Here is a 15,435-nt window from a genome sequence, read left to right as displayed (position 1 = left end):
GTGGGCTATTCTTATTCTTTTCTTAAGCTCATTTTAAGTGAGTGAAGAACAGAGGTCATTCATCCTGTTTCGTCACGCAAGCAGAATTGCATCATCCAAAAGCTACAAGATGAGAAAATGCAGATGACTTTCAGAGTGCAGTTATTTTTCAGATAAGACTAGTAATTAACCGTACCTGTAAAACAGCGATATTTAGGTAAAAAAGTGAAAAAATAATCCAGATAAGACAAGTTTGAAAGTGAATTGGTCTTACAGTCGCTTTCTTACTGGCAGTAGCGTGTGCCACGTAGGGCCTGGTACCAGCAATTTATAATGAGAAATAATCCATCCGGTTTTACATACCAATGGTTCCTTTCTGTATTTATATTTCCTAGATTATTCACCCTGTTGCTACGCTTAGCTCATCATATTTTTATAAACATCAAATCTGCAATAAAAACTGATAATTAATTATGAAAAAACAAACTTTCAAATTTTAATGTGATAATAAAGAGCATAAACAGGAATTGGGTAAACATAAAATACTTTATTTGATAATTTAAAGTAGTGTCACTCCGCAAGGTCAAGGCTTTAGATAAATTAAAAATAATTATTTTTATATTTAGTTTTTATGGTTTATATACTTAAATTAAGTGTAATTATTTAATAATTTTATTTTTTATTTGCGATATGTCAACGTACCTGTCACGGATCACGAAGACATTGGCCCTGTAAAATATTATTTGCGTGCTCAGTTAAAATGCCATCCTCGAGCAAGCAGTAGACTATCTTCCAGCGCACAATCTGAATGAGATAGAAAAATCATGAATAAATATTTTTAAGTTATACAGTCTAACTTTTTGTGTATTTACAACATTGTATCGTGACAGAGGAAGTCACTGGAGTATCGTCGGTTTCGCGTTTTTCTTGAGTACCTAAAATTCTTCGTAGAACGCACGCGTGTCTTACTCCTTGGCGAGTTTAATGCTTATAAATCATGATGTAATATAAATAAGTAAATAAATAAATAAGATAAAATAAAATGAAGCAGAGTAAAGCTTCTATTTGGGATTACGATGGTGAAGAAAAGAATTCTGGTGATGCCGGTACCGTTGACCTCAATGTCGTGACAACAGCCATCAATCCGCAACTGATTTACTACAAGTGCACTGGCGCCTGAAACCCAAAACTCATTAGGCCTACAACACGGGTAAACTTTTATAACTATTAAAAAAATAAAACTAAATCAATAATACGTACTTATTATTGACATAAATTTATAGGATGGTATAATACTTACTTTTATTGATACTACCATTCTAATGAGTTGTATCCCACAAAATTTGACATATTGACTTTTCTTGAAAAAAAAAAAAAAAAAAAACTCGAAAGTCATATTAAAAATTTAAAGGTCAAATCCTTTAATAGCTATTTTAAAATAAATATTTTCATCCGTTAAATTCTATTTAATAAATTTAAAAAATGAACTGTTTTTTTTGTTTGCTGTAAAATTTTCTAAATGTGGAATACAACGTATTAGAATGGCAAATCGACATATTGTATTCATGTTGTTTTCTTTTTTTTTTTTTTTTTTTTTTTTAAGAATTCCAATACAATTTGGCAGAATGAAAATTCTATCAACGAAGAAACTGGATCAGCATTTCCAAGCATGGTAAGATTTGATAAGCTTCTCTGGTGTGATAGAGATAGAAACTTGATGTCTATCATCAGGAAGCTAGAAAGCCACCCCCGTGCTAGGGCGCCCCACGCGGTTTCAGAAGAGCCGGCGAGTATGCCAGACACGCGATCACTGCTGGTGGTTAAAGTGGTGGTAGTTCCACCCGACAGTCTGGAATCAGTCAGTAAAGACCTGTCGTTCGTCGTGAACGCACCGGAAGTAAGTTCTCACCTTCTCGTAGGGCCAGACCGAGCCCTGAGAATCGTTTGGCCGCCTCAACTCTGTCCGTCTTCGAGATCATTTTGCTAAATCTCTCCGCTCGTTTGTAAACAAGTTCTTCAAGTCTGCAATCAAAATGCCACGGGTAAGAATTCAATTATTAATTGTTGATACAAATTTGAATAAGTACATAGCATATAAATAGATTTTGATAATCTGGTATAATGGATCATGTAACATTAGACTTCTCAACTTACAGTTAGGAAAGAATCGGTAGATTTCATCAACGAAACTTGAGTAAAATAGCGAGTGCGTGCTACTTAATAATTGTCTAGATACTAGACTAGAATACTCTATCATCTATCATCAAAATTATTTAGTACGCAGATTACTCAAGACAAGTTACGGATATACTTGCAATTAATTGAGAACAAAAATACAAGATTTTATGATTTATCAATAAAATTCTTCCTCGTATTTTTTTTTATTTATATATTATTCTGAAATACATATCCAGTGGACATTAAATTAAAAGGGAGTGAATTTTGTTTTCTTCAAATGACCGCTGGTCACTTCTGTATATATGAATTGATGATGCATAGTTGATGTAATGAATAAGAGTAGATTCACGTGCCCAGTCCCCATTCAACCCCACGATCAGACACGCGCAGTTCGAAACCTTATCTCGTTCAGATAAAATTAAAAACTAACTTTTGATCATGTTTACCATAAGTTATATTTTTTAAATTTTCTGTAAAATTGCGATAATGTTAAATAGAATTCATTATTTTTAAAATAACACTGATAATTTCAGTTAATTATTTTGAAATTAAAATTGTCAACATTAAAAATTCTTCCTACTATAATTGTTAAAAGTTTAACATTTCTACATGTAATTAAAATCAAATTAATAATGACAAAATACAAGGAAGAATATAAAATAAAACTAAAAAATCAATTCTTTTAGTTAAAAGACAATTGAAGGTTCATATTTGCTCTATTATTCTACCCTCACTCATTTAGACACCTCAAGCACGTGTTTTTGTGCTGTGACACGGGTGGTATATATTAATAATGCATAAAAGTGTGAAAGCATACATAAATGCGACATATGGTCTGAGTATTGATCAGTACAGGTTTTCCTAAATACAAGTAAAATACCTCCGACGCACTAACGCATGAATAAAAATACATTATTTACTTTTTACAATAAAAATTTCTTATTTTCGTGACATAATTACTCTGATTAAAAATTAATTGAATGCGATAAATAAAATCCAGGGATCTATTCATCTAATCTAGTTATTAAATCGTTCAATAATAAATAATTATCATTGAAATATTTTTTAAAAGCAGATAATAAAATTCTTTTAGCAGGAAGTATCTTATTTTAAAATATATAATTGGGTGAAAATTAATCGCTGGCCTCTTTTTGAAGATCATCACCAATGTAAAAGAAGTTTGGGCAGATAATTAGTATCTATTTGATAAAAAAATATTTTTGGCACTCTTAAGAACACTACGACATGCATATTCTAAGTACATGATATATATGCAAAGTGTAATAAAAGGCCTTGATACGGATATTACTGTCAAGTATGCACAGTGATAACGACGTAATGTCGCGACGTTTGAACATTGACCACAGTATTATATAGTTTCCGTGATACTCTGATACATGGATCTGATGAAATTGTTGAGGAATGAGAACGTCAATGCATAAAAATAATTTTTTTTTTTCATTTTTTAATTGTAGATTCCTTAAACTTTGATCTGTGATCCTAGGTCGACACTTTTCACGACCTCTGTATGGCACTAGCTGATAGTAAAATTGAAGTTGAAGTTTATACAGAAGTATAAAATTATGTTCACGGTTCTCAAGAACTCTGGATGTCAATCATACGTGTAGTAGATGTGATTGAACTTTATAAATCCAAGTTTAGAATGTCTGGAACAAGTATGCAGTTTGTTAACCCAATTGCCGATGTAATGGCGTTTCATGGTCAAGGTTGATATCAGAAGTTATTGTTGATTCTCGGTGATTATGCGACGATGCGCGCACGAGAAATTCAGAGGTAACATTCTTGCACGATAATAATCTCCCGTTCTCCAGACATATATTATTAATAATCTATAATAAAATATAATGCATTAATATTAATATAGATATTTTCAGACAATTATAATTATACTTGTACGTTATTATTAAAATGATAATGGAATAATTAATAGAATTGTTACTGTTATTAATTAATAGACATCAATCAGTAGATTATGTTTATCTTGAATTAATTACTGAGAAAGTAGTAAAAGAATTGGAAAAATCCAGCACTTATCATTATGAAGATGATGATTAATTTTTTTTTACTGTAAAGAGAATTAATATTGTTAAAAATTTTTAAATAAAAATAGTTTATTGCGGATCATTGATAGAAAGATTACTTTTTATCTCTATTATTAGAAACAAGCGATTGGATTAATGAGTAAGGGGTGTCATCGAGTTGACAGCTCAAATTCCAAATAAAATCGTGACGAGAGTTGTTTTCCAATCAGGCGTGTGTACAATTTGTCGGTCACGCAATAAATATCATGAGTTATTGTCTGTTACAAAGTTCATTTATTCGTTCGGCACTCGAGACTATTATATATCAATGGAAGCTTTTGTGTGTGCGTAAGTATGAGTATATTTATTATTAATAGATAATATTTTAATAACTTAAAAGATAATCGCTGGACAGAAAGTTTGTAAACACTAATTTAATAATAAATATCTGATTTATTTTTCAGTCACTAAATTGTTCGATTGGAGAAGAAGAACAAAACATGTAAATATTTACCCAGACAAGGATCTGAACTTTAGAACCTAGCTGATAATTAAAATAGAGCTGTGAAATAGATCACATAGGTGATAAACGCCAGTTATAGTTAGCAGTTTATCTGCTTCTAATGATTATTAATCCAGGTGGTGAATTCCCGGGGATTTATTAGCACTTTGCATGAACCAACTTCCTGAAGTAATGGTTACAACTCGTGATATTCTGTAATACTGAAACCATCGAAGTATCACATCAACATTATCATCATCCAGCTACATATTTATATACTTTTGTAAATTTTTTTAATAGTTACATTTTTTTTTCTTTTTGTTTTTCTTCTTTTCTTTACATTGAACATCAAGTATTTTTATTTCTGGAAGATATAAAGTGTCGAATAAATCTGGAAAAAATCGTAAATAAAAAACAATAAAAATAAATAGCACGCACGTTCTTGGTTTGCTAGCAGGTATCCACCAGCTAGTTCCATCATACATCGATTGGTGCCATACTGTGCCAGGTGTTACCTTGTATTTCTATCCTTTTTCCTCTGTTACTCCACGACATGAGCAATGAAGAAAGATTTTTAAGTTCCAACTCATATTTTACTCATACATAATTTTTTTTATGCATTTTTGTAGTACTGCTAAACTTTTTATTTTTTTTCATGATATTATTTTTTAAAACTAAAAAACTATGAGTATTTTTTTGTACTTACACACTGTAATTTTTAATAATTGTTTTTCTTCTTAATAATTAAAATTATTTAAATAAATTAGGAATATTATTTTCTTCTGGGTTAAAAAAATTTATTGTTTTATATTGATTGCAGACTTTATCGAAAGGGCCTCCTCATTCAACAATTAGAGGACAGATTGAAAGAAGGCGGCCACCGTTTCTCAGAGGCACTGCAAAAGCAATCGAGGTAATTATTTTGTAAGAATATAATTCATTTATAAGATTTTAAAAGTATTACCATTGTATGAATTCAATAATACTAAAGTTAGCGGTTAGCTGTCAATTTAAAAAAATTTTTTAACAAATTAATTGCAATAAAAAAATGCTTCTAAAAATTTTCACTTGTAATTTTTATTAATTTTCACATGTGAAACTTTTTTTTTAATAATTTAATTGCTATAAAATTCCAAAACAATTTTTAATATCTGTCAACTTCAGTGTTATTGAATTCAATAATATTTTTTATATGTAGAGCCCGCGGAAATGTTTTCAAAATAATAATAATAATAATAATAATAAGCGAGCGTAGCGCTCGACCACTGGCGCGATAGAATCATGAACTAAATTAAAAACGTAAACAAACAAAAATATAACCTGCAGTATGAATATTTGACAGCTGGGTTGTTGTTAAATAATAATGACACTTGTGTCAAAAAAAAAAAATGATTTTATATATTATATTAAATTATAATAAATAAAATAATTTAATTATTAATCATGTGATGTGATTGTAATTATTTAACAGAATGTTTCGACGACGTTTAGATTTCTCGGTAAAGTTAATAAAATATTTTTAAGCCTAATAATTATGATTATTATTACAATATTAAGAATTTAAAAAATTTCAAAATTTTAAAATATAAATTTTTAAAAATTTGTGTCAATAATTTAAAAAAATTTTTGATTGATATAATTATTTATTTTTTAGCATGAAAATTTTTTTACAAACTCAAAAATTGTCAGATATTTAATATTTTCTATGTATAATTGTTTTCCAATTAGTTATTTCTTTATTTTTGCAGCCAGGGTCAAATGGAGCAAGAGCAGAGCCTGGAGGATTGGAAACTGGCGGAGACCGTGGTAGCGATGAAGAATTACACCCCGACACGCTTATTCGACAGAACTTTGAGCTACGTCATCGCTTGGAGGAGGAAGCTGCAAGTTATAAACGTCGATTGAATACCTATAGGCAAGCACAGCAGCATCAGGCTGCACTGGTTTCTCGTTTACAGGCAAAAGTGCTCCAATACAAGCAGAGATGTTCAGAATTGGAGAATCAGATGGTCGAGTCACTGCCTGCAGAAGTGTCACGAGTCGCTGTTTCACCCAGTACTTCCGCGTTAGAAGCTGCCCATCAGACGCTGAGAGAGTTGCGCGACGAGCAGATAAGTGATCTGGAAACAGCAATACGCAAGCTCAATGAGGAGAAAAGGCGCTCGGATAAGCTTATGGAGATAAATACGTCTTTAAAAAATCAACTAGAAGAATCTCACAGAACTAATGAAACGTTGACTAATGATTTGCAGAAATTGAGCACTGACTGGGATGTTCTGAGGGAAGAAATGACTCTCAAAGAAGACGAGTGGAAGGAAGAAGAGCTGGCTTTTAATGAATACTATACGTCTGAGCACCATCGTTTGCTGAATTTGTGGCGCGATGTTGTCGCTCTCAAACGTATTTTTTCCGACATGAAATCGTCTACTGAAAGAGACTTGACTAAATTTCAGAATAAATTGTCAACTGCGACAAATGAAATGACATCGGCTTGCAGTGGTGTTAAACTTGCGTTACAAATTCAATCCAGTTCTCTCCAATCTTCGGTTACTCAGCAGTTCCACGCTCAGGAAGCCTTGGACTTGAAGTCAGAAGTGGAGAACATCAGACAACAGTGGGAAGTTGCGCAAAATGAAATTAGAATGAAGGATGAACGTATCAATCAATTGATCAGAGAAATTCATAGCATCGAGGAAAGATGTGGTAAGGCTGAAGCTGGCATTGGACAAGCTGCTAAAATACAAGAGGATGTTGAGATATTGGAAGCCGCTATGCGTGATATTGCTCATGCTGTTATTCAAGACGCCGAAACACGGGAAATAGAAAATATTCAGCCTCCTCCGCATGTTCATTTGTCTCCAAGTGGTGTTGTCATGCCTCAACGATCGCCCAAACGCGGTACAAGAAGCAATACCATTCCTGCGTTTGCTGAAAGTACGATAAGTGCTGTACAAGCGGCGTTACATAAATATCAGTTAACTATTCATGAGCTTCAAGTTAAATTACAGACAAATGCTGAGCAATTAGCACTGACGAGAAAGCAATGTGACTCCGCGGAAGAAAATGTTCAATTACTGGAAGAACGCACGACTGAGTTAATTATTCAGCTTGATACTACCCGAGCACAGAGCACGCAATTGTTACAAGAACGTGACATGCTGCAAAAAAGTTTGGATTCTGTGAGAACAGAAAAGATTTCTTTGGAAAAGAGTAAAGTAGAAATGAATCATACTATTGAGGATCTTAATAGTGATTACGAAAAATTACAAAAAGTAAATAGTAAATTGCAAAAAGTTTGCGACAGCTTGGAGGATGATAAGATGTATTTACAGGGCGAGTTGGATAGAATTAACAAAGAATTTGATGTGAGGGAAATGAGCTTCAGATCTGAAGAAGAACGATGCAGTCGAATGCGCGAAGAATTGTTGACGGTAAGAGAAGAGTTGAGCAAAATATATCTGGCAAAAGATATGTTGGAACAACAAAAGCTTGAGTCTGATAATTTGATAACTCAAATTGAAAAAAGTAAAGGGGATTTGGAGCTGGAATTGGAAAGAATGTTGTTAGAAAAATCAGATGTTCAGGACGAATTGATAAAATCAGAGGCTATTTGTAATAATCATGAGAAAGATAAACAACGACTTGGAGAAGAATTGAAGAGGATGGAGGAAGAAAAAAATAAATTAGCGAGTCAATGTTGTGATCAGTCGGGTGACTTGAGCTCTTTGAGAAAAGAATTGTTGCAAGCTGAACAAGCGCGCTTGGACTCTGAAGCTGATAAGGTAACGCTAAATGAGAAGATTAAATTTTTGGAAATCGAAAAAGAGAAGGTGGAGATCGAGTTGGGGCAAGTAATGCGTGAACGAAGCGATTTAAGTAACCAGTTGTCAATATTGGCGCGTAAGAAGGAGTCTTTGAACGAAGAGTTAATGAGGACAAAGCAGCGACTGGAGCAGTCGAATGAAATGAATGCAAGGATAAATAGAAATTTGGAAGAACTTGTTAAAGATAATGAGGAGAAGCAAGTTATTTTGGAGACTAATGAAAAAGAGTTTCAGAGGATGCAAGAATTGCTGGCATCGATGCGGAGTGAAAAGGAAACTTTGGAAGGTGTTTTGTTTGACACACAAACAAATCTTGAAGCCACGCATTTGAAGAAGGTACAGCTGGAAAAAGAACAACAGGAACTGCTGGTGAAGCAAGAAGCTTTGAAGGGACAAATTACGAGGTTGACTAAAGATTTAGAGAACAGTGAGAAGCGAGCGCAAGATATTAAACAAAATCTTACTCAACAGCGAGGTAATCAAGAGGCTGAATTCCAGCAAATAATTGCTAATATGAAAAAGCAGAATGAAGATACTAGTAAAAAATTAAATGAAGAAAAAGAACAAATACGCGTGTCTCTTGAAAAGCGATTGCAGCAGACGGTGAATACACTGGAAGGTCAGAAAGAAGATGAGCTTAATCAAATGCAGAGCAGAATTGATGAACTACAGCAGCATATTGACAATTTATGTCAGCAGCATGAGGAAGCTTTACTAAGAGCTGAAAATGACAAGCAACAGGCACTGCTGATTGCTCACCACGACCAGCAAGCGCTGATGGAAAAACTCGAGAATATATTCCGTGAGTTGGAGGGTGAAAAGGGTACTTTAGATCGGTTGAGAAGAGAAGCAAATGCACGTGCAGAGCAAGACCGTACTAATATTAATCAACTCCGGGATGAATTGAGTAGAATGAAGACGAAATTAGAGGAAACTAAATTGCAAGACGACGAGGAAAAAATGAAACTTGAATTAAAGATCGAAGATATGTGGAAAGAACGTGAGTCAGCTCAAAAAGAGTGCGAAGAACTAAGAGTTCAGCTACAAGTTGCGGAGGACAAGGTTGATAGCCTGCAGAATCAGTTGCATGAGACTACCAGAAAGCTCAAAGATACGGAAAATACCATCGAGTCTTTGAGGAAAGAACTAGTGGATGTGCGAAGACAGTTGGCTGATTCGAATTTCGCTATGGATAAGTATAATAATACTAATAAAGAGTTAAGGGAGCATGTAAAACGCATCGAAGGCGAAAAGAGAGAGCAGTCTCGAGCGCTGGAGGAAGCTTATCAAAAGATAGCGGCGATGGAAGACGCGCGAACAGCTCTGGAAGCTGAAAAATCACGGCTTCAAGGACAAATAAGAGATATGGAGCATGAGATAATACAAATCCAACAGCAGCTTCGGTTCACGGAAGGTGAATTACAAAAGAGTCAGTCTGCTAATTCTCAAGCGCAGAATGAAGAACGGGAATTACAAGGTCGCTTGGCTAATGAAATTGAGGAGAGAGAACGTCTTCAACTGCAGCTACACCAGCTTAAGAAACAAGTTATTGATCTGGACAACAGTCTAGAGGTAACGAGACAAGACATGGCTAAATTGAGATTACGAGCTGATGAAGAAGACGAGAGATGGCGAGCAAGAGAACAAGAGCTTCTGGTAAGACTTGAAGACAGTCGTTGCAGAGAAAGAAAGTTAGAAGATCAGAAACATAATTTGGAGGTGTGTCTGGCTGATGCATCTCAGCAGCTTCAAGAGCTCAAAGCTCGCTTTGGCGGCTCCGAAGGGCGAGTTAGAGCTCTGGACAGTCAGCTGGCTCAATTGGAGGCTGCTAAAAAGGATGTCGAGCAGAAATTGAGCAGTGTTGGGTCGACTCTACGACGCATTGCTGGTATTCAATTGGATGGTTCTGTCAATATGCCGTTCAAGCTGATGAGTCCTTCGAGGAGATGGAGTCCAGCGCGAGCTTCTCATCAGGAGCATGATGTTGGTCGTGACGTGATTCTGGATGTTGATCCTGAAGCCGTAAGGAAAGGCGTACGCTCGCTCATGCAGCAGGTTGCTCAAATCGAACGTGAAAGAGATGATTGCAAAACCGAGTTGAGTAATGTTAAAAAACAATTGGCTGAAGCTCTAGAGTGTCAGACTAAATCTGACTCTAAAATAAACAATATCAGTATTACTTTGAGGAATATTCAGGATCAAAAAGCTTCATTGGAAGCACAATTGTCGCAAAAACAAACGTCTTACCAGAGTTTACACGAGGCGTTACACCAAAAGACTCAAGAAAATGAATACTTGCGTGAGAAAGTGACCGCTTTAGAGCTGACTGTTAGCAGCGAGTCTGAAGAAAAGGGTCAGTATGAGGAGAAATTGGAGAAAATGAGACAAGCCTTTGGTAGATGTGATAATGAAAAGCGTAGCTTGCAAGAGGATTTAGGAAGATCTGAAGCTCGAGCGACTAAATTAGAATTGCAACGAATGTCACTGGAAGGAGATTTACAGCGGCTGCAAATGGTTTTACAGGAGAAAGATGGAAATCTCCAAAAACTGCAAGACCGGTTTGATGCTCAAGTTAAAACGTCAAGTGGTCTGGAAGAGCGTTGCGCGTCATTGAAGTCCACTATTGAGCAGTTGAATCTCTGTTTGGAGCGAGCAGCTGTTACTGAGAGTGAGCTGAAGAGTGAAATAAATTCAATGCGACGAACGATAATGGAAAATAACGCGCAGATGCAGAGTACCAACGACCGCGTCAAGCAGCTTCAAAAACAACTGGCTAATGCTGATAATGAGCGACGAGTTGTCTCAGAAAGGCTGGACGTGGCTCAGCAGTCGGTTATGGAGCTGAAACACGCGAATCAAACTCTGATGGACCAGAACTCGCGGTTACAAAATGACCTGGCGAACAATGAAGTTCAGCGATCTGGTCTCGAGTCGCAGCTCAGACTGGCAACCTGGCCACAGGAGAGTCCTTCGAATAAGGACGACGAGGTGGTGAGACAATTGCATGCAGTTCAACGAGACCGCAGTGAAATGCGAGGCAAGCTAGATGCATTGAACGACAAAGTACGGCTTCTAGAGATCGACAAGCGCAATCTAGAGAGACAACTGGCTTCTGCTAGAGCTAGTGGAGGACGTAGCAAGAGCTACGAACGTCCAGAGAAAGCGCATGTTGAGTTGATGGGCTCCAATGTCAGTGTTGATCTTCTCGAGCAGGAGAACCGCGATCTACGCTTGAAAATTCGCAGACTAGAGACTCTCTTGGCTGAGAAAGAGGCTGAACTCGTCAGATGCAAGACACTTAACAGTCATTCACACTCGGCGAGAGATTCAAGTCGCGATCGGACGGCGGAAATTGAAAGACTAAGAGCTGCTCAACTTCAAGCTGAGAAATTGCTGGAAGCTCGTGAGCAGAGTCATCGGCAGCAGGTTCTACGGCTGGAAAATCAAATTCAACTGTTGAGAGAACAGTTGAGCCAGGAAATAAAACGTCGACAGCTTTATGTACTGCGTAGCACGCGAGCTGGCAGAGAAATGCAGCACTTACGTCAAGCACTGGGTGATTCTTTGAAAACTGTCTCTCAAGATCCGTCTTTGGATGCTGTTTTGTTGGAGCATGAGGCCAGGAAATTGGACAGCACGGTTACAAGTACTACAAGTTTGCCGCCTTCGTTGGCGCTTCCTGCTCCGTCTTATGATAGATACTCTCCTATTCCCTCACCGTTGAAGTAAAGTTTATTGTTGGGATTATTTGAGAAAGGTAACTTGATGCAATGACAGCATGTGTTCAAAAAATTTTTTTAAAATTATATTATTAATACTTTTGGCAAATTTTTACACGTCGAGTGCCTTTTAAATACTTTTTTAAATTTATATAAATTAAATTATTACTATTAGCGGCATTGATAAATATGTACGCCGTACAAATAGCCATAAATTACGGTAATGATAGAAGAAATATCATTCCATAGTCTAATTTTAGTCTTGCCAGTGGTACTTAAAAATTTTTTAATAGAGTAATGGTATTATTTATCTGCCTGATATCTAAATATACTTTTTAAATTATAACTTATTTATTAATTAATCTAGTGTAGAGATTTTGATTTTTTTATTACTTTTTAATGACTGTTTTTTAAAAAATCATCAAGTCAATGTATTTCGACATCCGTCCATATCATTTTTATAGTACAAATTTTTTAGTTACTTATTTATAGCTTTACTTACTAAGAAAATTTATTATTATTAAATTATTATCAAAATATATCAGTAAATAATCCATGTTACGTTATTCGTAATGAAGGAATAAAATATCTATGACTATTTAAAGTACGATTTAAAGAGGGAGGTGATAATTGCTACATTTAGTCTTGGGAAAAGACTATGAGTAATAAAATGTAGCAAATAATTGTAGAGATTAGTCACAGCTCGATGTGAATTAAAGTGAAAAATAAAAATTATTGAAAGAAGCTTAGAGTAGGTATCAAGGATTGTGTCGGTTCTTTAATATAGAGAACATTTGACATTCAGTCCAAATCACGATAAACTCTGGAATTTCAATAGGCTTGCGGATTATAAATTATTTAAAAATTATAAATTATTTACACAGTTGGAATTATTTATTGTGATTATTGTTTAACAATAATTGAAAAATTTTTTGATTTAAATGCCATGGTTTAGATTTATCAGCGTTAGATTTTAAATAACATTTTTTATAAATTGTGTTAAATTTTTTTCAGGTTTGTCAGTTTGAACAAAGTAGATAAATTGAATAAATAAAAAATAAATAAATCAATTTAGCATTATTTATTTAAGATTGAATTTTTTTTTTTCATTTTATTGAGCTTGGAATCATACTGCAAATTTTGCGAAAATTGATATTAAGAAGTCAAAAAAAGCTCATTTGCCGCAATCTTCTTCAAAATTATCAAGAGTTACATTTTTTAAAACATTTTCAAATGTTTTAAGCGAGCAAAGTGATTTTTGGCATCCTGGGATCACAAGTTCTGTTAGCACATCTCCATTCTTGTGAATTACCTGGAAGAATATGAACCAATAATTATTCATTTTACTTTAATTGCTATTAAAATAAATTGTAATTTAGTATCCCGATAAAATTTAACAAACCTTAACAAAAAGTTCATTATTAATTTCATGTAATTCGAATATCACGGTGCTAAGATAGCTTGGAATATGAGGCTCATAAACTCCAAGAGTATTAAGAATCGCAACGGTATGGAATTCATAATTGATATAAAAGTATGCCTTATGATCGTCTGTTTCCTCAACAAAATTATTGACATGTTCTAAAAATTTCCTAATCCAAATTCCACCAGTAAGCCGCTTCATTCTATCTGTGTAACTTTGAAGCTTGTATTCAATAACGCTCATATTCCAAAGTTGTCCAAATGGAAAGACCAAGTCCACCCACGGTTCTGTCTTAAGACCTAGATTAGTCTAACAGAAAAATACATCAATAAATTATTTCATTATTCATTTGATTGAAATATTATTGATATAAATTCAATACCTGAGCAACGAAATTATGATAAAGACCAAAACTTTGAGAACAGCTCGAATGTTCAATACCAGTGTGAACTGATAAATATTTAAGAAGCGTTCCTAAGTTTTTGAAATCTTTTTGCTTTTTTACAATTTTTTCGGATATTTGTTTATCGATGAAGTAATTTTCGCACAACATGAATGCGTTATTAAGAGTATCTTCTTCATAAGGTACCACGTTGATAGGAATATAAATCGGAAATAGTGTTGAATTCAAATTTTGTGGTCTAGGATCTGAGTAAAGGCCAGCTGCGACCCACCGGCCAGTAGTAATTGTCCTACTAGTATCAGTAGATCGGAAATATACTTCTTTTTCATCATAAATTGATCCCAATAATTCATCGTATCTGTTTCTTAAAAACATGCCCATTTTGAATGCATTTGTTTTACCTTTCTAGAAAAACAAAATTATTAATTAAAAACTTGATATAAAATTACAAGCAGTACAGTAAGTACAAAAGTGAAGTATAAAAAGTCATAAAAATAAGTTACTATACTTACTTTTGCCAGCCCCATTTTTCCGTACGGTTCCCAAGTATCATTAAAATACGGATCATTTGGATAAATCGCGAGTAAAGTCTTTTTTGATTCAGGGTACCGATCTCCATGTCTTATTATCGCTTGAATCATTTTAATTTCAGCATTACAAGTGTTCAACATGAATAAACTAACAATTAATATTGCAATTTTTGAAGCAGTCTCCATTATAGCAGTGATTAATTTTTTTATTTCAACAAAAAAGGTTAATAATTTAATAAAAAAATTGATCCAATTCAGCAAAACGCTAAATTCTGAATGTTTTTTTTGTTCAACCGTGCCATTATATATATGCCCTGTTGAAAAAAAATATAATCTTAAATTCTCTTAGAATAAATGAAAATAGTGACAAATAAATCTATAGAAACTTATAGATTTTATCGGATCTTATACGTGTATTTGTCATTCCTATCAGACTTTTCCCCTAGGGTGGTTTTATTTTTTTAAAAATAATTGAAACTTTATTGCTCCAAATTGTATATCCAGGTATACTTCACCACGTCGAATTGCTCTTATCAGAGATCAATTCTATTTTCAAACATGAGCAATTATTTTTAAGTACTTTATTTTTTAACGAATTTATATTTTTATAACAAATGAAGAAAAATTTTTTTTTAAGTATTAGAATGATAAAAAAATTAAACTCTTACTTATAAATAATTAAGTAAGAAAGAAGAAATCAAGAAGATCATACATTAAAAAAATTGATATTTAAAAACAGTATGATGAATATTATTGCAGTGGAATTAGTCTTCTGTCATATTTTTATGTACTTTTTATGAAGTGATTCACAATTTTAATTATTTTGTTGTTTAAA

General features: G+C 33.9%; 3 protein-coding genes across 6 annotated transcripts; 1 reads left to right on the top strand and 2 right to left on the bottom strand.

Annotated features, from left to right (window-relative positions):
• The first annotated feature begins 691 nt into the window (after positions 1–691).
• Root (ciliary rootlet coiled-coil, rootletin) lies at positions 692–12,590 on the top strand. Of its 4 annotated transcripts, none has more exons than XR_012479840.1 (4): positions 692–2,021; positions 3,633–3,951; positions 4,338–4,547; positions 4,664–5,129. XR_012479840.1 is itself a non-coding variant. In XM_074248446.1 (3 exons), exons 1-3 carry the CDS (start codon positions 2,013–2,015, stop codon positions 12,252–12,254), a joined length of 5,907 nt encoding a protein of 1,968 aa, XP_074104547.1. In that variant the 5' UTR covers positions 692–2,012; the 3' UTR covers positions 12,255–12,590. The 4 variants fall into 4 exon arrangements, 2 of the variants coding, with proteins under 2 accessions (XP_074104547.1, XP_074104548.1); XR_012479841.1 differs by lacking the exon at positions 692–2,021 and adding an exon at positions 4,043–4,245 and having other exon boundaries at positions 2,150–3,951; XM_074248446.1 differs by lacking the exons at positions 3,633–3,951; positions 4,338–4,547; positions 4,664–5,129 and adding exons at positions 5,522–5,614; positions 6,450–12,590.
• A 144-nt stretch (positions 12,591–12,734) lies between these two features.
• Positions 12,735–14,207, bottom strand: LOC141531001 (venom acid phosphatase Acph-1-like). Its single transcript, XM_074248451.1, has 2 exons — positions 13,647–14,207; positions 12,735–13,556 (listed from the first exon to the last, which is right to left on the bottom strand). Exons 1-2 carry the CDS (start codon positions 13,908–13,910, stop codon positions 13,419–13,421), a joined length of 402 nt encoding a protein of 133 aa, XP_074104552.1. The 5' UTR covers positions 13,911–14,207; the 3' UTR covers positions 12,735–13,418.
• On the bottom strand, positions 14,029–14,786 carry LOC141530402 (testicular acid phosphatase homolog). Its single transcript, XM_074247477.1, has 2 exons — positions 14,583–14,786; positions 14,029–14,475 (listed from the first exon to the last, which is right to left on the bottom strand). The coding sequence occupies exons 1-2, from the start codon at positions 14,784–14,786 to the stop codon at positions 14,029–14,031; spliced, it is 651 nt and encodes a 216-aa protein (XP_074103578.1).
• Between the last annotated feature and the right edge of the window lie 649 nt (positions 14,787–15,435).

This window comes from Cotesia typhae, unplaced genomic scaffold (assembly GCF_013202065.1).
Source record: "Cotesia typhae breed Kobodo isofemale line unplaced genomic scaffold, CoteBio_Ctyphae contig_5, whole genome shotgun sequence".
NCBI classification, from domain to species: domain Eukaryota; kingdom Metazoa; phylum Arthropoda; class Insecta; order Hymenoptera; family Braconidae; genus Cotesia; species Cotesia typhae.
Note: the sequence above shows the minus strand (reverse complement) of the source record. Positions and strands in the feature narration are given on the sequence as shown.

Bases quoted from the DNA above. Each gene is read 5' to 3' on its own strand.
- Root (XM_074248446.1), top strand. The intron at 5,615-6,449 runs GTAATTATTTTG...TTATTTTTGCAG, and splicing joins GCACTGCAAAAGCAATCGAG to CCAGGGTCAAATGGAGCAAG.
- LOC141531001 (XM_074248451.1), bottom strand. From the start codon at position 13,910: ATGAGCGTTATTGAATACAAGCTTCAAAGTTACACAGATAGAATGAAG. The intron at 13,557-13,646 runs GTTTGTTAAATT...ATATTCTTCCAG, and splicing joins ATAATGAACTTTTTGTTAAG to GTAATTCACAAGAATGGAGA.
- LOC141530402 (XM_074247477.1), bottom strand. From the start codon at position 14,786: ATGGAGACTGCTTCAAAAATTGCAATATTAATTGTTAGTTTATTCATG. The intron at 14,476-14,582 runs GTAAGTATAGTA...TTGTTTTTCTAG, and splicing joins GAAAAATGGGGCTGGCAAAA to AAAGGTAAAACAAATGCATT.